The 25724-nt window shown below is 41.9% G+C and overlaps 1 protein-coding gene across 6 annotated transcripts in view; it reads right to left on the reverse strand.

Annotated features, from left to right (window-relative positions):
* Positions 1-1785: 1785 nt before the first annotated feature.
* The window catches only part of LOC135253192 (glycogen debranching enzyme-like), a 31122-nt gene continuing 7183 nt past the window's right edge, over positions 1786-25724 (reverse strand). For 5 of the 6 annotated variants that reach the window (XM_064332182.1, XM_064332185.1, XM_064332183.1 and 2 more), the window contains exons 6-34: positions 23113-23294; positions 22913-23024; positions 22561-22687; positions 22261-22363; positions 21777-21874; positions 20999-21138; positions 20374-20561; positions 19628-19751; positions 18558-18721; positions 18127-18228; positions 17698-17853; positions 17294-17444; positions 16396-16520; positions 15766-15878; positions 15218-15352; positions 14915-15045; positions 13921-14057; positions 13655-13788; positions 10467-10642; positions 9287-9389; positions 8702-8927; positions 8460-8571; positions 4867-5002; positions 4242-4354; positions 3605-3816; positions 3110-3207; positions 2909-2996; positions 2695-2828; positions 1786-2486 (exon numbers count right to left, since the gene is read on the reverse strand). In XM_064332182.1, the coding sequence (XP_064188252.1) occupies positions 2369-2486; positions 2695-2828; positions 2909-2996; positions 3110-3207; positions 3605-3816; positions 4242-4354; positions 4867-5002; positions 8460-8571; positions 8702-8927; positions 9287-9389; positions 10467-10642; positions 13655-13788; positions 13921-14057; positions 14915-15045; positions 15218-15352; positions 15766-15878; positions 16396-16520; positions 17294-17444; positions 17698-17853; positions 18127-18228; positions 18558-18721; positions 19628-19751; positions 20374-20561; positions 20999-21138; positions 21777-21874; positions 22261-22363; positions 22561-22687; positions 22913-23024; positions 23113-23294 (3938 nt within the window). In that variant the 3' untranslated portion in view covers positions 1786-2368. Of the gene's footprint in view, positions 2487-2694; positions 2829-2908; positions 2997-3109; positions 3208-3604; positions 3817-4241; positions 4355-4866; positions 5003-8459; positions 8572-8701; positions 8928-9286; positions 9390-10466; positions 10643-13654; positions 13789-13920; positions 14058-14914; positions 15046-15217; positions 15353-15765; positions 15879-16395; positions 16521-17293; positions 17445-17697; positions 17854-18126; positions 18229-18557; positions 18722-19020; positions 19145-19627; positions 19752-20373; positions 20562-20998; positions 21139-21776; positions 21875-22260; positions 22364-22560; positions 22688-22912; positions 23025-23112; positions 23295-25724 lie in introns of all 6 variants that reach the window. The other variant, XM_064332181.1, reaches the window with a different exon arrangement.

Consider the following 25724-nt stretch of genomic DNA (forward strand, 5'->3'; position numbering starts at 1 on the left):
GGAGATGCTCAAAGTGAGAAAAAGGTACACTGACCTAGAAAAACAGTTTTACATCAATGAGTTATATTATAGGACAGTAGCAACCAACCCTGTTCCTGCAGATCTACCATCCTCTAGGTTTTAATTTCAACCCTAATTTGGCACACCTGGCTCTACTAATTAGCAGCTCAACAAGATCTCACTGTTGAATCGGGTGTGCTTTGTTAGGGTTTGAATAAAAACCTACATGATGGTAGATCTCCAGGGACAGGGTAGGTTACCACTGGCATGAGATATTTTTTGTAAAAATGAATAAAAGAAATGTAATGGCAGCATTACAATAATAATAATAGAAATATTCATTTTTTAAATGATATAAAAAGGGGCATAATTGGGGCAAAAGGGGCAGGTGCTCCGGCACTCGAAACCCCCCACCCCCGGCATGTAAATGTCACGGCACAGTCACTTGCCATGTCATACACGCTCGTAGTCTGTGAATATAAACTTTATACATTTTTAGGAGTTGACGTCCTGAAGTCACTTTCAGATGAAATTAACATTTCAGGTGAAATTCATGGGACTTTCCCGTAAGGGGTTAACACTCCCATCTGAATAATTAGCTAAACCTAATAACTGCAAGCAGTTACTAGACAAAATAGCTATTATAGCAAGGTTATTATTAGATGGGAAGGTTAACTTGTTATGGAAGCGTTGCGTGAATTTCATCTGTGATGTTCATCTAATTTAAAGACTTTAACACTTACATGTACAAAAGTTTTCATTCCCAGCGGGTATGACATAAGTAAGTGCACACAGATGCATCTGGAGACGCTAGGCACATAAGCTATGATTACACAGCTGACGGGCTCCGTATATTACTGATATTATCCACAGATAATCCAAACTTTATTTTATTGATGGCCAAATTAACACGAGCAAAGTCAGAGCAGAAGGGGAGAGAATGACACAGGGAAGGGGCACCGAGGGGGCGTTTTATCTCTTTGAAAAGAGATACTCAGGCCTGAAAGTCATAAGATGCTCGCAAAGGTGCAACTAGGATGCACTGCAGTTTAGGATCCGCAGGAGATTAATTCACCTCATCGACAATTGGAATGGGTACCGACAAAGCAAGTCCAATTGGCCATCATGAATCAGGTGACCATTTTGATTTCTGCTGGCACCCATTTTTATCATCTAGAGAAACTCTGAATATAAAGTTAAATTCGTAAGTATTGGGACAGTGACCTAATTTTGTTGTTCTGGCTCTGTACTCCAGGACATTGGATGTGAAATAAAACAATGCGCATGAGGTTGAAGTGCTGTCACTGTGTCAATGCCAAGAAGTGGCAGTAAAAACAGTTCTGTGAGGGACCAAGTATACAGACAGTACTGTTTATTAAAATCTTCATTTCTTTTATTTCAACTGTGTTAATTATTAAAATGTTGATAAAGGATATCCTGTTACTTTTCAGTCGGCCTGCTAGAGATGTAGAGTTGAAGTTTAGCCCATAAATGATATCTACAAAGTGTCCCACTGTCCTTATATAAAATTAAGCTCAACATTTCAAAACCAGACTGATTTTTCGGTCTTGTTTTTTCTACAAGAAGACAGAAAATGTATACGTGTGTGTGTGTGTGAGAGAGAGAGAGAGAGAGAGAGAAAGAGAAGAGAAATGAGGGAGACCATTGGTCATCATATTAAATCATTGAAAATAAAGTAAGGAGTAAGGACATGTCACGTGTGCACTATGTGTGTGGAACATACACAATAAATACACAATCAGACAAGTACGAAATGGCAAAAAGTCATGGTTGGCAAAGCTGTTTGTTTATATAATCCTGTAAATATCACAATGAGCACCACTTTTAGCAGCAATTCTAATGTGTAAACCACAAATGTGCAGAACTCTAACATAGGGCACAGTGCATTGTTTAACCAATTAGATATATATTTATTTCCATTTAAATTATTTTTTTTAAATAAAATGACATTTATGACTCGTATACAGTACACAGGTAATTGGTAAAATACTCTAAACAACAGACATCCACAAGTAACATTGGTTGTTCCAGAGATGCTGTTTCTGAAAGCATTCCACAAGACAGTGGGTGAAAACTAATTACAGTACTCACCCTTTCAAGTCAAACTGAAATTACTGTGAAAAATCATACTTAGTGAGGCCATACCTAAAATTCACTGCAATCTATGGATCTTCTTCCTTAGCACAACAAACGCTGGAATTTACTGCTTGAAACTAGGACAGTGGAGAAATGTTAGGAGAAAAGGGAAAAATAACAAAATACTCAGCTAAATGAGCTTCAGGGAGACACTCAGGCAGGAAGACTAACGTGAGGGCAGGGTGCGTTTCAGCGGAAGGCAAGCAAGCATTTATAGATCGTGGAGCACCTCCAGGATAGTGGCGATTGACCAGGCCTGGGATTCGCAGCTGAAGGGGCAATACTGACCATTTTCATTGGTTAGTTCTGGAAGCCCCTTCCAGGATGATCTGGGGGCGGGGAAAAAAAAAACAATTAAAAAAAAAACAGGTGGCCACAAAGCATGTGATGGCTACTTACCCAGAATCAACAATTTCAGTGTTCCACCTTCATATGACACTATGCACTTCATTTTTCACATTACACATTTTATATTTAGAAGACCATTATCAGTAATGACAGGTACCTTGGAGGCTTTGTCCTACACCTGTTGCTTACCTCTCCAGATGGACGTAGTGTCGAGAGAGAACATTCTTCACAAGATAAACAGTTTTCTCATACGTCTCCTTCCCCATTTTCTTGGCAAAGTACATTTTGGCACGCAGGAAGTAACCAACAGGCCAAAGCCATTCCTAAAAGGCAATCATATTGCACCAACACTTACATTGGCAAAAACAAATAAATAAAATGGCACTTAAATAAACTGACTTACAGGTCCTTGGTGGTAGTTAAAGCCTTTAGCTACATTGTAGTTGTCATTATCCAGAGCATTGTCGTAGACACCACAGTATACCATATCACTGTAAATGAAGAAAAGTGGAAATATGAGTGAGAATAACCCATAGTTAGACACAGGAAAAAGACAAAACAGAAAATACAGATAAATGGGAGGAGCTAAAGAGGTTTTTCTCACTCTGGATCCAAGGTTTTCATTCCCAGAGGCCCCAGCAGCTTCTTTTCCACGATCTCCAGGGCTTCCCACGCTCTCTGAACCGTGAACAGCTCTGGGGCCTAGGAATCAATACACACAGACAGACAAACAACACGCTCATAACAGAGATATGACATGGATGTACACACATGCGCAGGGAATGAAGATGGAGAAAAGGAAGGATAAAAAAGCTCTAGTGCTAAAAACGGGGATAGGAAGAACACATGCTCTGGAAAATAATGACCAAATTCTGCGCAATTATATGATGCACAAACACTCTCTGTACATACTAGAGAATGAGAATCAGACATTTTATTATTATATATTCATGTATTATATATTATGTAAAACTTACATTAAATTTTGGAAGTTATACATTTTCATAAGAACTGAAACATGCTGGCTTTAAGCTGGCTTAAATTTGCCAATCAAAGTTAGGGACTGAGTCTCTGCCTCTATACTCAGTAAGTAGCTTACCACCACCATGGCGATGGGGAAGTTGGCCCTTAGCTGATAATCACACCAGGGACTAGAGGCCCCAAAACTGTCCTTGTAAATCCCCCTTTTGTGCACCAGGTCAGGGTGTTTCTCATTGGGGTCTTTTGGGTCATGTGACACGTAGAACAGCTTCTCGAAATTGCTCTGTATCTTTCGGTTCCAATCTTCATAGGACACTGAAAGCTGTTTTCCTGGTGAAGAATGAGTAAAAGTAAATGCATATCTATGAAAACTAAAAATGTGATTCACTTTAGCAATCCAGTATCAGCGAGGTATTAAAATCATTTTTTAATTTAATTTAATTACCTTGAGGTTTTGGACAGCCAGTACATATTCATGAAACATATTTAGTGTTCATTATGTGATATTTCTTTAGAGGTTATCTCGAACATTTCAATAAATATTAGAATATAAAACCTATGGAAGATGTTTGGATGTGCCAAGGATGTACCAAGTACATATCCTTCACAGGGTCCATTAAAGTTCCTCAGCACACTGAACCATATGTACATCCTTACGGTTTGCACTGTCAGAAAGGAACCCTCAGCGGTATTCAGTTGTGTCTTTTATGTTTCCCGAGTGGGCAGGTTGGGTCTGAGCAGCGTTTGAGACTCACCTCCTCTCTGGATGGTGAGGGCCGCATAGGGGAACAGTCCCTTCTTGTGAAGCTCACACAGCCAACGCACAGTGGACTTACTGAGACCGACAATCTCCACAGCCGAGCCGTCCCTGGAGCCAATCAGCACAAAGGAACACTCATTTTCACACTCAGTCATAACCAAATCAGCTCAAAGGCACTTTGGTTTCTCACAAGCACGGACAGGAAAACACAAAGATACGTTCGTGTCTCATCCTGTCTCACTGACAGGAAAACTCGATTGACTCGCCCTCTTTAAAACTGAGTCAATCTGACATCATTGAGAAATTAATAGAAAGAGAAACAGGTTTTCAATGTACAAAAGTTACTCACACATTCAAAGCACTGTCTATAAGTCATTAAATAACTTGCAAATCAAGGCCTGCCATTAAAAGTACTGATATCAAAATTTCATTCCAAAGCAGTACGACCCAATGTTTCCTAAATTATTTCAAGAGACTTGAAATGATCATTTTAATTATAAAAGCAAAAAGCAAATGTACAATAATGCATGGCTGTTGTAGATTCAAACAATATGCAACTTTAGAATGTGCATTACAGTATCACAGAAAAGAGCAGGGTTAAGTGCGGGGTGTAACGTTACCTGGGTGTAGCTGGAATTCCTTTATTGCGAGCTCTCTCACTTTCCCCCATTTTGTCCATCCATGTGCCGCAGTTGAAGCGATTGCCACCATATACAAATCCAGTGTCTGGATTTACTTTAGCCTCCACATTGAAGCCTGAGGAAAAAACCACAGATGTCACTTATTGCTTCCAGAGGAACTTAACAGACTTAAGGGCATATTTTCCCAAAAACTTGCAGGGCCTCAGCGCTCCTAGCGCCAGTTGAATTGCGACATTTGGAATCCACCAAGGTGGAGCAAGAACCTGTTTTTTACGGTGGTAGTGTAAAACTAGTACAAAGCAGCAATGCTCATTTTCTGTGCATTTCTCTGAATGGTTATGCACAGTCATTTGAGAGGTCCTAAATGTGAGAACACAAAAGCACGGGAAGAGAGACCGTACAATATGCATGAGTCATTCGGTTTGATGTATCAAGATCAGCAACAATGACAGGGTCATCTGAGTGCACGCCTCATTTAATACCTGGAGAAAGCATATATGATCTCATTTAAGCACAATGACACGACAGGTAATACTGGTGTTGGGAGGAGAAATATCCCCAGAGATATGAATGCGTTACGAATGGAAATTGAATGAAATAAAATGTATCTTTGAAAGTCATATCAGAGGGCACCAATTTTAACACTTCAAAACCTTTTTTGATTAGAATGATTCGATACAGTGGTGGTCAAAATGATTGGTACCCAAGCATTTTTCACTATTTTACCTAAAACAACCACTTCCACTTGAGAAAAATTAGAATTTTTTTCAAACCTTTATTAACCTGATATCAAACGGTACAGAAATAAATAGAAAACCCAGTTTTCTACATGTCACTCCAAAATGCCCCACAGCATTAGCAAACCTCCACCATATTTGACAGTATAGAGGGTGTTCTTTAACTTGAAAGCTTCATTTGGTCTTCAGTAAACATAGCACTGATCAGAGTTGCCAAAGAGCTGCAATTTTGTCTGATCAGGCTACAGAACATTTTGCCAGAAAGATTTAGGTGTGTGCGTGCAGGTTTTTGCGAAGTTCAACCGGGCTTTCTTATGTCTTTCCTTTACCGATGGAGTCTACCAAGGCTTTTGACCACATAAGCCTTCTTTATTCAGAGCCCGGTGGTCTGTGTGAGGTGAAACCACTGTTCCAGCTCTCTCCAGGTCAACTTTAAGCTCTTCGGAAGACCATTCGAACCAACCGTCTACAGGATCTTTAGTCATCTTTCAACCACGTCCTGGCAGGGTGTTCAGTCACATGGGTTGCTTTCTTTTTAATAACATTACGGACTGTTGAACCTGGAATGTTAACATTTTGTGAAATGGCCTAATGGCCTTGCAAATGTGTATGCTTATTGATAATCTTATTTATGATGTCCAATGCCAGCTGTTTTGTTTTTTCCATCTTCACAGAGGTATGTTGGAACAGAATGGTCCATTTTCTGATTTTTAAACTCACTGAATGGAGATTTGGTAGTTAATGTCACCTGGACGTTAACACGGGTGAGTTGAGGTTCACAGCTAATGGCAATCAACTTCATCCAATCAAGGAGAAACTTCAAAGTTTTATTCTCTTTTCTGTTGAGTTTGAAATCAAGCCAACAAAAGTTTGAAGACCAAACGATTTTTCATGTGTAATATAATTTAGATAAAATAGTGAAAATAGTGAATGTTTGGGAGCCAATAGGTTTCACCACTAAACATTACAAGGCTTCCCCCAAAAAAGTTGTTAGGCCCGGTGACAAGTATCTTTTGATGGGGGCCGGCGGCCCGGTGGCCAAGTGTCTTTTTTGACGGGGGCCCAAAAAACTTGGAAAAAGTCCAGACTGGCTACTGATTCTTACAGTCTTGGAATGCTGGTCACATTTCAACAACAACAAAATAAATTAAAATAAATAATATCAAAGTTTTTGCACTCTACAAAAACTTGTATTCAAGTCCTGATTGGCTACTGAATCTTACAACAAGCCTGGGGACATTTAAATAGGAATGGGAATCGAGAACCGGTTCCAAGTTGTCCTATTCATTGGAATGGTATGCCTCCAAGCTTATCGATTCCACTTACCGAAGCCAGCATGTTTTTACGCATTGCAAAACAATGACGTAACGCCTTGGGGGAGGCACGCATGCAGGCAGCCTCTCTCAGGTCTTTCTTTTGGACGGCAGCTGTCACAACAAATTTGATCCGGGCTGCCAGCCTTGACACATTCTGTTGCGATAAAGATCGCAATTTCTCTGGATTAACAGGCTATTTTCTAGCCTGAAATGCGATCGTATTACTAAATAGCTACACATCTCATGTAACGTGCAAGTAATTGGCTATCTCCCTGGATATGAAGTAAATGTTTTTACCAATAAATAATAATAATAAATGTGATTTTATCCATGGAAATAGCTATACAAAAAGGCAAAATAAATGTCGTGGTTGCGATTGCCGTCGTAGATACCAGAAGGAAATGTCACTGACAAAAGAAAAAGTTTGCTCTCTTTGCAGTGGTTTGGTCTGGAAACCAGCTGTAAGAGCGGGATATGCACAACACTGCCTTCTGATTGGCTACTGAATCTTACAACAATGTACAGCCTTGGAATGCTGGGCACGTTACTGACTGTTTGGCTAGCTAGCTAAGTTAGCTAAATGACCATGTTGTCGTGCACATCAATGTCATCAAGCTAACGTTATTAATAAACAAGTGAAGTCGTTATTTCGATGGCGATTAATAAGTCATGTAATGTTACAATGTATCAAACGTTACATTCATGCTATTAGTTTAACGTTACCTACACACTGCTTAAGTTAATATAAAAAGAATGTACTTACCGATGAGATGAAGTGATAACGCAGTTTGTAACGAGGTTAGTTAGCCTACTAAATAAGAAATGGTGGCTTGCTCGGTAACATTAGCTTGTGATAGTTGAAAGCTCAAGTGTTGAACGTCACTCCCACTGTAAAGAACACTGATCTCAGACCTGCTGTTTTCCTATAGTGCGTTCACGTTTTAACCAACAGATGTCGCTGGGGAGCTTTCCGACCGAGCCGCCCCACTGTAACTGTAGTTCAAAAAACATATTAAAAATACATAAAAAAAAAAAAAATTTACCCGATGCTTAGGCCCCGCGGAGGGTCAACTTAGGGGTGTCGGGGCGCCGGGCTTGCAATACACTGGCGGAAACCGTGTCATTACAGTAGCCCTATTTTTTAAAATGTAAAAAACAGTGCACTAGCCAATTTGCAAACCTGAGAGATGGTGTCTTATGAAGGCTGAATCCTCTATCAAGATTTTTTGTATCCTTGATGCTAATTAATGCCACCTAATGCTAATGCTAATTGTGTATAAATCAGAGTTGGGGAAAATTCTTTTAAATTCATTAAAATTCAAATTAATTAAATGAAAAATCCTGACAGAATTGAGTAAATTTAGTAAATTAATTTCCTGAACTGATAGCACTGATAATGAATTGACTCCTAAATGAGATGGAAATCCTTGTGGGCGGGCATACATACACGGCCTCCTGCACGGGTGCACTTCATACAGAAGCTCTCTGCTGTGAGCACGCTGCCTTGCCCTTTACTCACCCTCATCCCTCATGTTGCGGTCAATCTGGGGTCCTGCATTCCGCTCCCGGTATTCTATTCCCTGCATGTGGCGCTGCATGGCCTCGTGGATGACATCATAAAGGGGCTGGTCCTGGGAGACAGCATCACAAATGCACAGAGTGAAAAAAAAAAAAAGTGAAAAAAAACACACACTACCACAAAACAGTGCATAGACATACCCAACAACAATGTAACTGCAAGAAACTAAAGGGCTCTCATACCACAGTCCCGGCTGGCAGGGGCTTGGAGTCGTCCGTTGAGTACATCCTGGACACAAGGCACTGGAGGATGTCGGTGCCATTGGGCACCATGTTGCAGTAGTCCTGGATGCACTGCAGCCACCACCACACGGCGTCCCTGCAGTTGAACCGTGCACAAATGCCCTCGCCCAACAGGTTTGGAATCAGGCCATGTCTCAGGGTTCCAGCGAAGGCCAGGATGATGTTCCTGGAAAAACAGCGCAGAAGATAAGGACACACTCATATTTCAAACAATGGACTTTAAGGATGTGAATCAGAAACAATATTTTATCATTAAAACAGCTAGAGCATTTTCCCTAATTCAGATTGTGTTTTTATAGATGTATTTGATGTGCTGGTATTCTCTACACTTATATGAAACTAACAGTACAAGTACAAAATAATACTTGCCAATATGTATATATTCTATTTACTATATATAGTACTTATTTAATATATATATATATATATATATACATACTTTATACATTTATTTTATGTATGTCTTGAAAACTGAATAATGGCACAGGATGTGGATAACAGTGTTTTGCTATGACAGGATCTGACCTGGCCTCCAAATGCCTTCCAGTGACCAGCATCAGGCCACGCAGGGCAATGAAGGTGTCCCGGCCCCAGCAGCGGAAGATTCCAGAGGAAAAATGAGGCAACCCTTCAAGAGACAAAGAGAGGCTCCTCAGCACCTGAGTATATATGTGTGTGTGTGTGTATACATACAGAATGTTGTTTGTATGTTAGAGAGAAAGAGGCAGTATATTGTGTGTCTTCTGTGTTCGCAACTGGTTTGAATTGCGAGAGCTACTAACCGTTTTTAACATTCCAAAGATTTGCTCAATCTTTCACCTAGCCTTACCAAACACAAATAAAAGAAAGCTGTCTGTGTGCTCTAGGCTCAATGGACAGAGTAGATAGCCATGATTATAATGGACAGCCACTGTCTAACAGCCACTGTAAATGCACTGCCTGTAAATGTGCTCCCTGTAGTACCACCTCATGCCAGAATCCCATTATGTACTCCATTTGACTGTAGTGATAGTTAAAAAAATGAACATAACAAAAACCACCTTGCACCTACAAGCGTTTAACACAAGTATCATACACTATTTGATGGGCGTAGAGCTGGTCTCCCACATACCTTGTGTATCTCATTCAAGTAGCTTCCATTGATTTACTCCATGCAGGTGCAACGCCAAAATAGCCAACACTGGACTGCATAACTGAACACAGCTTGCGTTTGAAATAGTCAAATTGAAACACAATATTTCTTGCATTTATGTTATGTGTTCACGCATTCATATGATCAGCACATTCATAAGGTCACATTCAAAATAGCACAATGTGGCAGCGTTTCAGTTTAAACCAGGCCTGAGCTGCTTTAAAATACGAACACACTTGCGCAGCAACAAATGTTTCTATTGACACACCTTTTGTGGCACCCAACCCATGCAGGGGACAAATAGTCATTTGCAAGAAATTTTACTGGTGCCCAGGTGCGCTTCCGTTATCATGAAAATAGGGCCCCATAACTTTGGCTATGTATTATTAATAGCATTTGAGTTTATTATTAAACATCTTGTTTTATGCTTAATCAGTGGCGTAATCTCCCTAGTTCATGTTTTGTCACTGAGCCAGCTGTAACAAACGAGTACGTGTGTGTGTGTGTGTGTGTGTGAGTGTGTGTGTGTGTATGGGTACGTGCGAGCGTGAGAACAGGGTGTGGCCGTCTCACCTGCAGCCAGGGACACGCAGCATTGCTCCTCCTTGTTGGTGACCTTACTGAGGCGGTGCGGGACATCCTGCAGGGCGGGGGACAAAGGGGGCAGCGCAGGGAAACGGCCCACACCACACATCTGCACTGAGCCAAGGGCCAGCAGCTTCACGAAGGTGGAGCCGTTCTGCACAAAACTGAAAACCCAACAACGCCATTCATTGCAGACACTGGCCTGCTGGTTTATCCTCCACTGCATGCTGCAAGGAGACTTCCTGGGGGATTCATAAATATATCACTACTAAATTTAATAATACTCTCACTGAGTATTTATTATTATAGCTTGCAGAGACACCTGGATGGTGGTACGTACCAATTCAAAGTCTAATGATTATTCCAATGGTGTCAGTTTACATACGCACAGTAGTAAGCCTTTTCCTTTTGCTCAGTAGTCCATAAACTGAGCTGCTACAGTGCAAATGAGGTAGCTGGGACAGGCAGATGGTGGGGCCAGAGTTGGCACTGCGTGATGGGGTGGATGAGACCCAGCCAACTGAAGCGTTCCCTCCACAGGTAACCACTGTGGTCAATTACACATCTACCTACAGGACTCCAGGTCACAGTTTCCATAGTCTGTAGCCAGTAAACCTCTTTCAGAAGTTTGAAATGGCCTTTAAGATTTGCGTTTTTTATTATAGCGTACTGTAAGTACATAAAGATTTGCAAAACCCACCTTGAGCAATTACAGCCATAACGCTGTAAGTGAAATGTGGACAACAGCAAGGAAATATTTTAGCAACATGAAAAGGACTGTGCCTTTCTTACAATCAGGCATGTAAATGCCAACATCTGCTCCTTAATCACATGACAAACAGTGCCTCCTGCCACCCGCTGTTCTACAAACATTTCAATGTTGGCTGCTGTTTCATTGTACGTCGCTTTGGATAAAAGTGCCTGCCAAATAAATGTAACGTAATGACAAGAACGTATCATACCAACATTTCTCACATTTGTAAAATTGCGAAAGCAACAGCATGACCCTGTCTCACCTGTTTAGTCTTTTGTGGTTTCAGGACAGCTAAATTTGTTTAGCTTAAAGATAGGCCAGTGCCATTCTCCCTTTACTTTAAAATATGACACAGCAGAGATAACAGTGATTAATGTGAAAACCAGACCCATATAGGCACCACATATAGGGGTGTATACCACTGAGCACATTATCTGCAGTTTATTTAAGCGTAGTGTGTTTTGTTTCTATATAAACTGTGCTGACACATTTTTGCTTGTCAGAGGTGCCCTTGTGTCACGTCTGTACGTGGGCGGAATTGTGATACTGAAAAAGTATCGCACCCCTGCCATCAATCACTTGCTACATGGCGGAGGGGGCTCTTTAATCTTATGTCTTCCCCGACAGATGACACCTACCACTACCATATCCCCTTCGACACCTCTTCAGCCACATTCAAGCAAGGAAAACTGACCCCAGGTCAGCGTACAGGTCGTCAAGATCTTACATCCTTAGCAGAAGGAGAGAAAGAGTTGCCGACGACACGCAACTCTTTCTCTCCTTCTCCCCATCGGACACACTCCGGGGTCCCTGCCCGCATCTCCGCTTGCCAGAGGGACATCCAGAGCTGGATGGACAATCACCACCTGAAGCTCAACCCGGGAAAGACGAAGCTAATCTTTATTCCTGCTCTAACCTCTCCCCTCCTCGATTTTTCCATTTCCCTAGGGGACACCTTAGTGACATCATCACCCTGTGCCAAGAATCTCGGAGTGGTGATGGAGAACAGGTTGTCCCTCTCCAAGAACATTGCAGCAGTAAGCCGGGCGTGCAGATTTTTTCTGTATAACATCCAGAGAATCCGCCCCTTTCTCACCACCTACTCAACCCAGCTCCTGGTCCAAGCAATGGTACTATCCCACCTGGACTACTGCAACTCTGTTCTGGCTGGACTACCGGCATCTGCCATCAGACCCCTGCAACTCATTCAGAATGCTGCAGCTCGTCTGGTCTTCAACCTCCCCAGACACTCCCACGTCACTCCCCTGCTCACTACCCTCCACTGGCTGCCTGTTATAGCTTGCATCAAATTTAAAACATTGGTCCTAGCATACCAGGCAGTCAAGGGATCAGCCCCAGCATACCTCCACAAGATCTTCAAACCCTACATGCCAGCCAGACCCCTCCGTTCTGCTACCTCAGGACGCCTGGTACCTCCCCCTCTTCGCACCTGTGCTTCCCGAACACGTCTCCTGTCTGTTTTGGCCCCACGATGGTGGAATGATCTCCCAGTGGAGGTCAGAACAGCTGAGACACTGACTCACTTCAAGCGACGACTGAAGACTCACCTCTTCAGGCTGCACCTCTCCCCATCCCTCCCTACCTCCCTGTAATCTCTTAATTGACTATAAGCTTAGGGTTGTAACCAGGTAGCTGTTTCGTAGGTGACTTAGCTAATGCACTTGTCTTAACTACTGCTTGTATTTTTGCATAGACTGGGTTGTTGCTGTTCTCGTTTGTGTTAGTGTTAATCAGTTTAACCTTCAGGGTCCAAGTTGAACTCTGTGGTTGTTCCCTGCACTTGGAACGGTACTTCTCTCTAGGGTTTTCGACATACTTGTTCCTGGTTATGGTTATACCCTTTGTTGTACGTCGCTCTGGATAAGAGCGTCTGCCAAATGCCTGTAATGTAATGTAACAACAGGCAACGGTAAGGCAAGGAGCTGAAGTCCTCCAACAGGCAGAGAGGCTGTGTTCTACACATTTCCCCAGCTTTACATGCTAATACCGATAATACCGCTGATTGGTTCCATCACGGGCGCCTTCGCTTCTTCTAAATGTAATACCCATAAAAGTACAACCAAGTAGATTAGATCTTAAAAGTTTTGTTTTTGGCAGCCTCACTTTAATGACATGCAGGTCAGAAATTTGGGAGTGTTTGCAGGGGTGGGCATACTTGCATTGGGGGAAAGCTTCCTGGTACGTGTTAGTAGTTTGATAAATAACTGCATTCATACTTATGTCCGATTTATCCACAGGATAAACATTGACGTGTGTACCCTGCTATGTCTAACGTGTTTGCTCGGTTTTCTATTTTTGCTCTGTCTTTTGCCTTGCAACCCTGTGTGACAGTTCTCTGTAAAAAAAGAACTATACAAATAAAATTGAATTGTGTTTTTGAAGTCATGCACGCAAAGCATACCTTGACATCCGTTTGAAAGTAGCGTCCAAAGCAGTGGTGTACGCCCCAACCATGATTGCGTCAAAGTAACAAGGGATAAGATAGCGTGGGATATGCTTGAGGTAGCCAAACATGGCCTGCAGCCACATTCCCACCTGAGGGAAGAGAAAGCCTTGTAGTCTCCCCTTCCACTTTAATGTCAAATGAGGACAGCTTAATGTGTTGCGCGCAGGCCTTGGTACATTTTTACCATGGCTGCAGTTCATTTAAGATCCAGTGCTTCTCACCTCTCCCAGAGCACCCCCGCGGGACACCAAACGATTGCTCACATAGTCGATCATCCAGTCCCCTTGTCTCAGATTGTCACAGAAGGGGTGCCCCAAATCGTTTTTGGAACGAATATCTGCCATAACCGACATTATACCTGAAACGACAAAATACAGTTAATAAAACTGAACAAGACGGATGCTCGAACATGCCATATATGATGCTGTAACTACTCTGGAGGAAATTCTGGTAATTAGTGCTTAAAGGGTAATTATACTCTAAATCATGTTATTTTATTATTATTTTTTTAGCTGCGAATGTGTTTGTATGCCAACTTTATAATGAAAAATGTAATCATTTTAATCCATGCCGTTATGTCAACATTTCTGAAATAATATCAACTGGCAGAAAAAACCCTTGGAATGTTTGAAATTTTTCTTCTGCATTCCACTCTAGCCTCACCCCAAATGTGATGTCAGAGTATCTATTTGGAGGTACTACTACGTCATATAAATGTCAATCAAGATATCTAGCAAAATTGTTTGCCGCCAACAGATTTGTCAGTGTACTTTTTAATACAACAGAAGACTGCCGGCACCTGATTGGCTAGATTGGTTTCGGCTCAACGTTTTCAATCCAGAGAAACATGGCGGCCTGCTCATAAACTCTCTCACATTCCACCGGAACAGTCCACTAAAATATGTTTCAGAAAACATCTGAGGTGAGAAATCAGCCATGTAATTGCTGAATTTTGATTAATATTTGAACTGCAATGCCTAGTTTGAGTTTTATCCAAGCCAGGCACAGCTATGCTGTACAAATTCATTTGCACAGAGAACACTTTATGCAAATGAGATGGACACACCGACTCCACCCACCCTAGGAAGCATTTTTCAAAACTGTGTAGTAGTTTTGAAAAAGCCAGGCTGAAACAGTGAGTGCAATTACTTTTTAAGAATATATATGTATTAGGAATGCTTGCTAATTTTCCATTAGGCAATGGTAGTCTAGTACCTTGAAAGCCACCGTATTTCAGAGGCATCCAAGATGGGATACTGTAACACCCCCCACCATCCTCTTGTTCTTCAGCATCACAGCGAAACAGCAGAATGTTCATGTCAGCTAGGGTTAGCTTGGACATGATGCTAAAATTGAGAAGAGAGTGGCGAAGTTCAGTGGTGGAACTGGATTGAATGATGTGCTGAACTGAACTGGTGGAAAAAGATTTCAACACTTGGAATTAACCCAAAATTCAACAACACTGCTATAAGTGAGGCAGCCTTCTTGCACAGCAGAGGTGGAGAGTGCAGCACTCACGCCGTGATTGGAGTTTTCAGTATAGTTGGGGCCTTGTCATCAGCCAGGCTGCCATGTTTGAATCGGGGACTAAACTGGATGAGGTGGTTTCGGAGCAAGCCCACCATCTCCTGGGATTTGGGGTCCAAGCTCACCCTGGGAGAGGGACAAGCAGTCAGAGTGGCTGGCTTAGCCAAAAACAGCAACATAGGTCTAAAAAAACGCCCAGATTCTCAGACAATTACTCCTGACAATTGTCTTCGGCGTTACGCTGGTGTCAGGTTAACGAGAGGATTACAGTTCTACAGTACATGACTCAGCACAAAAATAACAACAACAATAGCGCATGACAAAAATAATAATAGCAATAGCGCATGACAAAAATAACAATGGGGGATACAGAATCACATTTTTATCCAAAGTTGTTCTTAAATGCCAAATTATATTTACTTTTCCTCCTCCTTCTGCAGATAAGATAAGAATGTGATCTGCTCTAGCCTCTTAACTGAACACTGCTGTGTGTTCTAGCTGTGTTTTGCCAGACTACACGTCCGTGTATTCCATCTCACCTAAAGGCAATCACACTCCCTGGGGTCAGCCGCTCAAACACAATCTCCTGCACGAACTCACTGCGACCCTTTGACTTCACCTCCGCCTGCTTCACTATCCTGCTGTCTTTCAGCTGAAAAGGTTTGAGAGAGATCCTGTTACTATTGAAACTGGTGCTCATGTGTGTCACCATTATAATTGGAATAATAGCTAAAGTACATAAGCATTATCATCAAAGCTTTTGTACGGTCAAATGCCACTTTTTTATGGAAAATAAAGCACCACACCACGCCCGGCTTCTCTATAAAAATGTGAACATGTTAAGATATTTTAAAGTGACAAAGAAAAAGGTGATGACGTATGTATTCAGAAGCAAAGCACAGTGCTTGTGAAAGTTAAGACTCGTGCGCCACCTGTTATTAAACAGGTGAGACAACTCCCATAGTTGCGTAGTGTTTTGACCCGCCATTAAACTGGCGCTACAAAAATGAGATCGAATGTGCACACAAAACAGACTTTGACAAAGTAATCTGAGTCCCCTTGTGCCATTCCCCTCAAATCTTCCATCTGGAGACCTGTAGCTCACAGGTGGGACATTGGTTTCTATGAGGAGGTGTTGTTAAACACAGGTTATATTACAGACGTGTTACCTGGATGTGTTCTCTAATCTCAACAGAGTACTCGGGCAGGCCGTTAATGCTCTTCTTGTCCTCCTTGTATGGACCGGCTTTTCTTTCGATTGTCCTCGCCTCTAGCACCACCTCCTCAATTTTACCTGCAGTAATAGAGGAAGTTGTTTGGAGGTGGTTTCACAGGAAATAAAAACCGCTTCAACGCACATAAATATATTCCACCTGAAAAGATAAATTGAAGTTATTCCTTATTTGAAACAAAAGGCAGTGACACATTCTTAGATTTTGTGTTGAATTCCTTACAAATGTCCTTGTGAACTAATGGCCTTGTCAGCTTTTGCATGGTAAAGCTGATGTGGCAACCTTATGGTCATATGGGTGAGGCACACCCAGGTGCAGTGCTATGAAATGAGACACCAGCACTGCTCCCTTGTGGTTTATTCCAAGTGCAACGTTTCGACCCAGGAGGTCTTTGTCAGGCATACAATCACGTGAAGGAAGTGGGGGGTTCATATAGACACACAGGTTCAGGTTCAGAGACACACATTCAGAGACGTATGCGTTCATTAACACTAATAATAATGCCTGGGGTAGGTTTATTCACGTTGATGATCATGTGTTTATCATTCATTTATCAGACAATTCCTGTATTTTATATCCACACAAGTGCATCATACATACATGATACCCCATTTGTACGTTTTTGTTAAAATTGCCTTTTCTTTGTATTAGGGTCTGAACACTATTAAGTTCATTGTGCTTACAGTATTAATGTATGAATCTGTGTGTGTCTCTACATGTGATTGTATACCTGACAAAGACCTCCTGGGTAGAAATGTTGCACTTGGAATAAACCACAAGGGAGCATTTGCTGGTGTGCGGGTATACTTTAACTTCTCATATGGGTGAGGAGTACCTGGGATAAACATGGGTGGCACGTTGTCTCTGTACTGGTGGTTCTTGGGGTTTCGGAAGGCTGTGCGGGACACGGTCACCACAGACTGGTGGGTGCTGGGGCAGTGCCTGGTCACCGCGACGATGTCCTCATCCACCTGATCCACGTAAACCTGCAACACGCATGGGAACAGGGTGATCAAACACACACACAGAAATGCATGCAAACCGAAATACACACACATCACACACATCACACACACACACACACACACACACACACACACACACACAACACAAACACAAACACAAACACACACACACACACACACACACACACACACAACACACACACACACACACACACACACACACACACACACACACACACACACACACACACACTCTCTCATATGGCCTCCTGACCTGGATGAAGCCCTTGGCTGCTAGCTCCTGGTGCAGGTTGTTGAGAGCCCTTTTCCCGGAGATGATGCCGCTCTGCAGATTCACCTCCCCCGCAGACGTGGGCTTGGCCTCGGGGTTCCACTTAGGGTAGAAGCGTTCCTCTTTCACCACCGAGATCTAAGTGATGGACAGGACAAACCGAGGTGTTTTTACAATATGTACACCACTGCCATCTCCACCACAGAGCTTACAACTAGCCTGGGCTTGGGGCTTCCTTCAGAAGGACCCTGACCTCAATGAGATTTCATTTCAAAGGGCCTCAGGTCTCAGGTCCACCACTGAGAAGCACTGGATGATCTTACGCCCCAACAGCACTGCACAGAGCACCTGAATGCACGGCGACGCTGGCTGCAATTCCTTTCGGTGCGAGTGGGGGTGGAATCTTCTTACCTGGTGAGGTACCAGTTCATCATAGCCTCTGGTGCTGCCGGTGGCACAGGAGGCCATGGAGACTATCGCCGCGCTGGGGAGGGCGTCGCAGGCCGAACGGGTCTGCAACAACAATTTTACTTTTTATAAGAGGCCTTTATCGTCCAACAATTCCTGTATTTTTTAATGCTTGGGGGGTGGGGGGGGTCTGAACATTGACTGTAAGATGGACTACTTTTGGACCATGTGTAAGTGTGAAGTCAAACAAACATAGCCTATCCCCACTATTTCAACGATGTTCAAAAAGACGCTTTCTATTATCTGTTAGAAGGTATGAACTTATCATTGTAATGGAACTTTACTGTATGTCATTGAAACAGTACCTTTCTAGTCCCTTTAAAACAGCGTAATAGGTGACAGACAACCCATCTTAAATGACCCATGTCACATACCTGAATAGGGCACTCGTTGTCATGGGTAACATCCAGGAACATAGCATGAGCGATAGAGGGCACTAAGGGCCTGAGACTGGGCTGGACAAAGGCTCCCACGGGCTCGCCCCCAAAGCGATACACCAACCTGCCCTCCTCGTGGCTGTCACCAGCACTCATAGCCTCTGTGTGTGCGAGACGTAACCTTGGTTACAAATCCCAGCCCTGCTTCTCACAAAGATATTTAAAGCACCGTTTAAACTGTGTTGAACTTGAAACAAGAAACTATGTGACAGGAAACAGACCGCAGAACAAAATGAATGCTTCATTTCAAACAAGACTACTTCAATACATTTTCATGCCATTCTGTCACTCTCATTCGACATTAACACCTTGGACTGTTTAAAAAAAAAAAAAAAACAGTTTTTATTTGGCCCGCTTCCAGGAAACAAGATTCAGTCCATGTATTATTCATGCGTCCTACCTCTGATGAGGGAGGTTATACCAAGCCTAGTCACAAAGACATTGTCCAGATCCGCGCTTCCTGTGAACAGCTCAGCCACTACGTACAGATCAGGCCTTACTGTTCGGGCAATCTCCAGCAAGTACTATAAGCCCACCAAAAACACAACAGAGGAGCCAGATAGCATGCGATTAGCCAACCACAAAAAAGCAACAGAATAAAGCTAAGCAAGAAAGACGGTGAGTGTGGAGGTGGCAGGCAGAAGTGAGGTGAGATTAATGGTTAACCATTACCAATAGTTAGCCATTTGACAAACCAATTTAAAGTACAAAAAAGAAGGAAGAGGGAATCAAGGCGGTACATAAAAGCAGAAGGTGAGCCCAGAAGGTGCAGTTTAAAACAAAAGGGTAATAGAGAGAGAAGATCAATTGAAAGGGTTGGGTGTTTAGGCATATATGGATGAGGAATTGAGAAAGTATGGGGGAGAATTTTCAGTTGAAATTCAAAGAGAAAAGAAAATTTAAAAAAATAAAATAAAATAAAAAGACAAACACAAAGGCAAGATTTAGTGTCACGCCATGACTTCCGCTTCACAGCCAAACAGCACTAGCATGTAGATGCCCAGTACCTCTGATAAGACTGGTTATCCCCAGGCGGTTTACAAAGACATTGTCAATCAGCTCGCTGCCTGTAAAGAGCTCTGCTATCACATAGAGATTGGGTCTGACTGCCCTGGCCGCAGCTAACATCTCCTACAGAGCACAACATAGAACAGACACATGAGAGGGGCTCCTCTGACACGTCACGGCATGTAACTATATGCCAGTAGATATCAATGAATTGATGTTTGATAATGTCATTATGCTACAGGGTAGGGCTGGGCGATAAAACACAACAGTAATTATCAAATGCAATCGTCACCGCCATACGGGGTATTACCTTTATTTTCCTTTAATTATACTTGATGCAGTAGTAAACAACCACGCTTCGTAAGGCGTGGTATGTCATTACATTAAAAAATATATAACAACTTATAGTTTGGGTGTTGATAAGACAGCCAATCAGCAGAAAGGTCATAAAGCTTCCATGTGATCATATAATGTAATTTTATCAATCACATGGAGAGCTGCAATGGTCACCAAATAGATAACTAAGTGCTGATGTTTGTTTCCGTAAGCATTTCACGCGGCCTCTGAAGTGTTGTCGTTTACTACCACATCAGGAAAAATTAAAGAGAAAAAGTTGAAAAGAAAGGCAATACACCACATGGTGGTGATGACTGTTATTGCATTCGATAATCTATTGCTGGTGGTATATCGCCCAGTCCTACTACAGGGTACATCGCACATTAGATGAGGAAGTGCTACAGCGTACCTCCGCCACATGGAGCGGGGTGGAATGGCAGTTATCCAGACGCACTCCGCAGAAGTGCTTGGCCGTCAGCTCTGTGTACTTCTTCATGTGAGCCCACAAGTAAGGGCAGTCCTCCGGCTTGTTGCCATAGCGAAGCTTGACGCTGTCCCCCCAGCAAATCAGCTCTCTTCTGAGGTAGACATTGGACCCTGTGACATCGCCAATGAAATTTAAAATTAATTTTAGGAACAAGACTGCAATGAATTGGTAATCTCACTCCTCTGTCTTACCTTTAGTGCCCCCTAATGGTTTAAATGAAAACTAACAAAAAATATTGGATATCCTCGATATACCCAAGGATTCTCCTCAGGCCAGCCCAGTGTATATTATTAAGTCAGTTCTAGTAATCAATGTGACAATTTATGTATAAATCTCTCCACCTCAATGTATTTTGAACATATCTACAGAAAATGTTGTGGATAGTTTTCATTAATTTTGAGAATATTAAACTTTTTATACCTCTCAGAAAATGAAAGGTATCAGAATAAGAAAACAGTACTTAAAAGCATGAAAGTATTATTTAAATCCCCCGAGGTCTGCGTATAATCAACTCTGACTGCAATGACAAAAGAGGGAGAGGGGCCACCTGGCTCAGCGAAATTCCTCAGGGGATCGTCCCCCATCACCCAGCCGTTGTGGGCCAGGAAGTGGCAAGCTTTGTCTGCCTTGTGCATCAGCTGCAGGTCCTGGTCCAGGGTCATCTCCTCAAAAGGGAAGGTGAAATACCTGCAGGGAAAGATTAACGTGCAGACGTTGCTGTGTTAAAAAGTCACTCGATCACTCAGCTGCAGAAAACCTTTGCATATGACTGAGAGCAAGTCGGTAAGATCCACTGAACTGTATGAAACTGAATACAAATGCAACTTTATGAAGGGGAAGAAAGAGAAAACCCCAGTCATTAGCACAGTAGCAGGCTATCAAAATGCCATTCAAGAAGAGGAAAAAAGAATGTCCCTGCAGGCTGCAATGCTCCCGGTGGGTTATTACAAAGAGTACTTCCACCCGCATGCTGTGACTGTTTAAGCTGTAACTTTGCTAAATAGTAATGAATCAAAGGAGTAATAACAGTAAAGTAGCCTAATTAAACAGTGAACATGTACATTAATCTTCCCTCTACAAATATAATATCCAAAGCAGAATTTCCCTTTTGGCATAGTAAACCTTTTGAAGATTTTACCTGGTACAAAAATGAATAATTGAATAATTTACATAACTGTCACAACTGTGAGATAAAAATGATGCCAAAATTACACTTAATATACCATCACTGCTCTCAACTTTGGAAGGAGTCAGTATAGTGGTTCTAATAAGGTAGTATTTGTTTTATTCAGGTTAAGAATCCAAGAAGTAGCAACTGCACACACCTTGTGACGATGGGATTTTTCCGAGTGATGGGGCCCAACTTGGGCCCATGGTCAGCCAGGCGCTCATAAACAAGGTTTCCAACAATGCAGCTTACAGCCTAAGTGAGAAAGGTAGGTACTGTATAGTAAAACTAACAGAAGCTTGGTAAATGTATGTGCAATGACATCAGACTCGAAAAGTTATTCTGTTTATACAATTTATCAGCATTTCACCTTGAGTTGAATGAATTGCAAAACATATCTACAGACTCCGCAGTTAAAGGACATTTAAAGTTTACATGGACTTTGAATATTTGATATGCAAATTTTGTGCCGCTGGGAGGTTAAACACCTGTCGATATGACAATTTAAATATCGAGGATCCACCCATTTGAGCTAAACACGCAGCTGCCTGCTTAACAGTACAAATCGAATTCTGCTTCCCATGCCTTTAAGCTAAGGAACATTCAGCCAGAAAGCAGGCGGAATCTGAAATGCAACACACCTGCTCCTGGTGGCAATGAGTCAGCTTGTAGCACTCAGCATTCAGCTCCTCCAGTCTTTTCCTGAGCCAGCTGCAACATTCCTCAATAGCAGAAGGGCTATTGCTGTGAAGCACAAATAAAACCATAAGGAGGGGGCAGTTATACACACAGATACTGGACTTCACCTTTCACTATGGTTGTCACAACATCTCCTGGTATGTTGTCTCACGTTGTTCAGTTCACGTTGTCTCAGCAATGCAAACCAAAGCACAATCACTGACACTGGTCCCCATTCACACTCAGGCGGGGCGACTCCTCACCCATGAGGAATAAAAGTCTGAAGGGCCGTGGTCATGTCCACAGTGCTGCCGAAGCGCTTGTACTCAGGGTCCGGGATAATCTTCAGATGTTCCTTTCCCTCTTTCTTACTCGTTGCCGCTTTGCTGCCTGAGAACACATCAGGGCAACTGAAACCGAACTGCCTTTTCTGATGTCTCCTGATTTTTAAGATGTCAGAAAAGTTAACAAAAACAACACAGAAACCACGTCTTTAAAATGTTCAGATTATCGCAGATCATCACGGAGTTGGGTCCAGTACAGTTTTGGTAAAAATAGTTTTAAAAAACTTCACATTCTTATAAAAGCAAAGCTATTCTCATCTGTAACACTCACCGGTTTCAAGCAGCTTCTTAAACTCCGCTACAATTTTTTCCACATTAACTTGGAAGAACTCCCACAGTTTAATCTTGGGGAAGACATCCTGCCAAATGATTCCACGGATTGTCTGGAAGAACAAGGCAAACAGCTTTTTTTCTCCCCTTCCTCTAGAATCCTGGCAGGCAGCCACCGTGGTGAAAGGTCATCCAACTCACGTTCAGATGCTGTTCATTCTGAAGGACACCAGGCAAGCCGCGGTCCTTGTATTTCCCATCGGCAGCGTTGCAGGTAAGGTGCCATATGGCCCTGTCCAGCACCCAGGCAGGCTTGAGGTGAGGGGAGTTCACAAGGTTGTAACCACACTCAGGATGCTCCCGAATCCACTTACTGTTAGCAGCTGAAACAGAGGGAGCACAAAATGGTGAAAACCAAACAAGAAAAACATTCACAATTACGCAAATGGAAAGGGATTAATCACTCAGGAAACAAATGTGACTACATCTAGCACCAGATTTACATGAAAATACAGTATTGCACTGTATTGCATTCAGTGGTCAGCCATGAAGGTTCAACTGCACATAATAGGTTACGTAAGACAAATGAATAACAAAGCCACTATGTCAAAGGATATTAATGAGGAAGTGGTCTCATTAGCCCTTGCAATGCTAAGTCGTTGGAAGGCAGGACATTTCAAAATCAGCATATTACACCTTGTCATCTTACTGTGTGTAAGTTTGGGTCTTGTCATAGCAACATGCTGGCATCACTGCAGAAACCGGAGGTGCAGAAATATGTGGGCGACAGAAATGCCCCAATAGAATGTACCGACATACAGAAAAGGTGATTTTGGCTATCCTGGCTGTAGTCAGTAATAAGGTAAGTCCAAGTCAATGTATCACCAATACTGGAGTGATACTGCTTGACCTAATCACACCAAATTATTCAATAATCCAATGCCCCCTTGCTGCCATGCAACAGTTTGGCCATTATTGGTACATTTGTCTGTGGCATTTGTACCACAGTTAAGTGTAAATGTGTTAGAACAGGGGCACCCAATCTTATCCGAAAAGGGCCGATGTGGGTGCAGATTTTTGTTTTAGCCCAACACTATGACATCTGATTAAACTGATTAACCAAACACGGTCTGCAATGAAGAACCAGATAAGCAAAATGTGGCCTAAACAATGCTGGGCCACACCTGCATCCACATCAGATTTTTTTTCTAAATCACAAATTTACTCATGTGAAAACTATCCAAACATGGTGTACCACATTTAACCAAGAAAGAGGCTATTTTTCAAGCATTTAATGAAACTAAAATCTTATAGTTTGGTTTGTTAGGGCAGGATGTAGGGATTTGAGAGTACCAGGAACCCCATATGGGTGGAGCTACCATATATGATTTGGCGCTATATTTAAATTTAGCAATAATAAAATAAAATCTTATCAAACATTTTTGGTCACCATAAAATTCTATTTAGAGATCTGAAACAACACATAATCTATTGAAGGATAATCCACAATTTCACTGTTTCAGCCCTATGGCTGTAAAATATAGTTTGCATAAAAAAAAAAAACTTTGCCATGAGCCAAGATCATCAGTACTTTCAAGTTCGGGGGAAGTTTGGTTCCTGACTTCAGCCTCCAGTCCACCTCCTGTGGACTGTAAATACTAGATACGTAATATAGCTACTGTATCTACACTTCTAATTATAGATTTAGAGTACCGTTCTCCTTTAGCTGCAGGAGAGATTGTGTTTCACTGACCTTTTCAACACTGGGTAAAAGCCAGAGAGAATGCTCTAATACTCCTGGAATGTGAAATATCAAAGTGTGATGGCATTATGTTGTGCACTATGCACCAGAAGCCCATGCGCATAAAGGACAGTCACAATTGGCGAAAAGACAGAAAAGGTGCATGCGCGTATGGGGGAGGGGGCAGTGCAGATGGTTTTCAACAGCTGCAACAGTTGCCCTTCAAACTGAGCACCAGGCAGACTGTACCAACCAGAAACACAATTCTGCTCTCATGACATCTCTTTAAATATCATTTATACTTAATAAGAAGATAAAAAAATTGTGTAAAAGTTTTATCTTTTTCCACTGTAAGAAACATGTGAGAACATTTTTTTCATCACCCAGGTTGCAATGTTTAAGTTTATATTGTTTACATAATAACATTTGCACAGCTCACTATACAAGATCTTATGAAATGGTTACATGGAATGCAAAAAAATGCATTTTAAGTGTGCGAGATTTAATGCACGTTGATTGACTATTGAACTGTCTGATTTTTAAAAATATTTTCTATTGTGCTGAGTGTTAAAATACAATTTGTTTCAGTTTGTTTTGTAGTAGAAATTTCTACATGGCATTTTACATTTTAAGACAGCATTCACCAGTAAAGCCTTCAGCTGCATCCCCTGTACAATATTTCTGCTACATGATTTCAGTGACAAGAAAAATACAGAAATGGTATTCAAAGATTGCTATATGCCAAAAACGACTACGTGGAAATAACACAGATGTACAGTTGTTAGTGCAAGTGTCACAGGTTTCAATGCATTTTACCAAATAAAACAATGAATATAGTTAGTCCTTCAGTTTAAATGAATGATCTCATCATAATGAACTGGTGAATGCATGCTTTATTAATAAAGACAAACTAAAATTAGCAGAGTCTTACATTTCATGATAACATTCATATTAGGAAGACACAGCATAACGAAGTTAAATTATCATATAATTAGGGGTGAATAATGTGGAAATGTAAGTGTCACATTTAAAGAAAACTGCAAACAAGTTTTCAAATTAATAGAAGAAGCAG

Source organism: Anguilla rostrata, chromosome 4 (genome assembly GCF_018555375.3).
Source record: "Anguilla rostrata isolate EN2019 chromosome 4, ASM1855537v3, whole genome shotgun sequence".
NCBI lineage: Eukaryota > Metazoa > Chordata > Actinopteri > Anguilliformes > Anguillidae > Anguilla > Anguilla rostrata.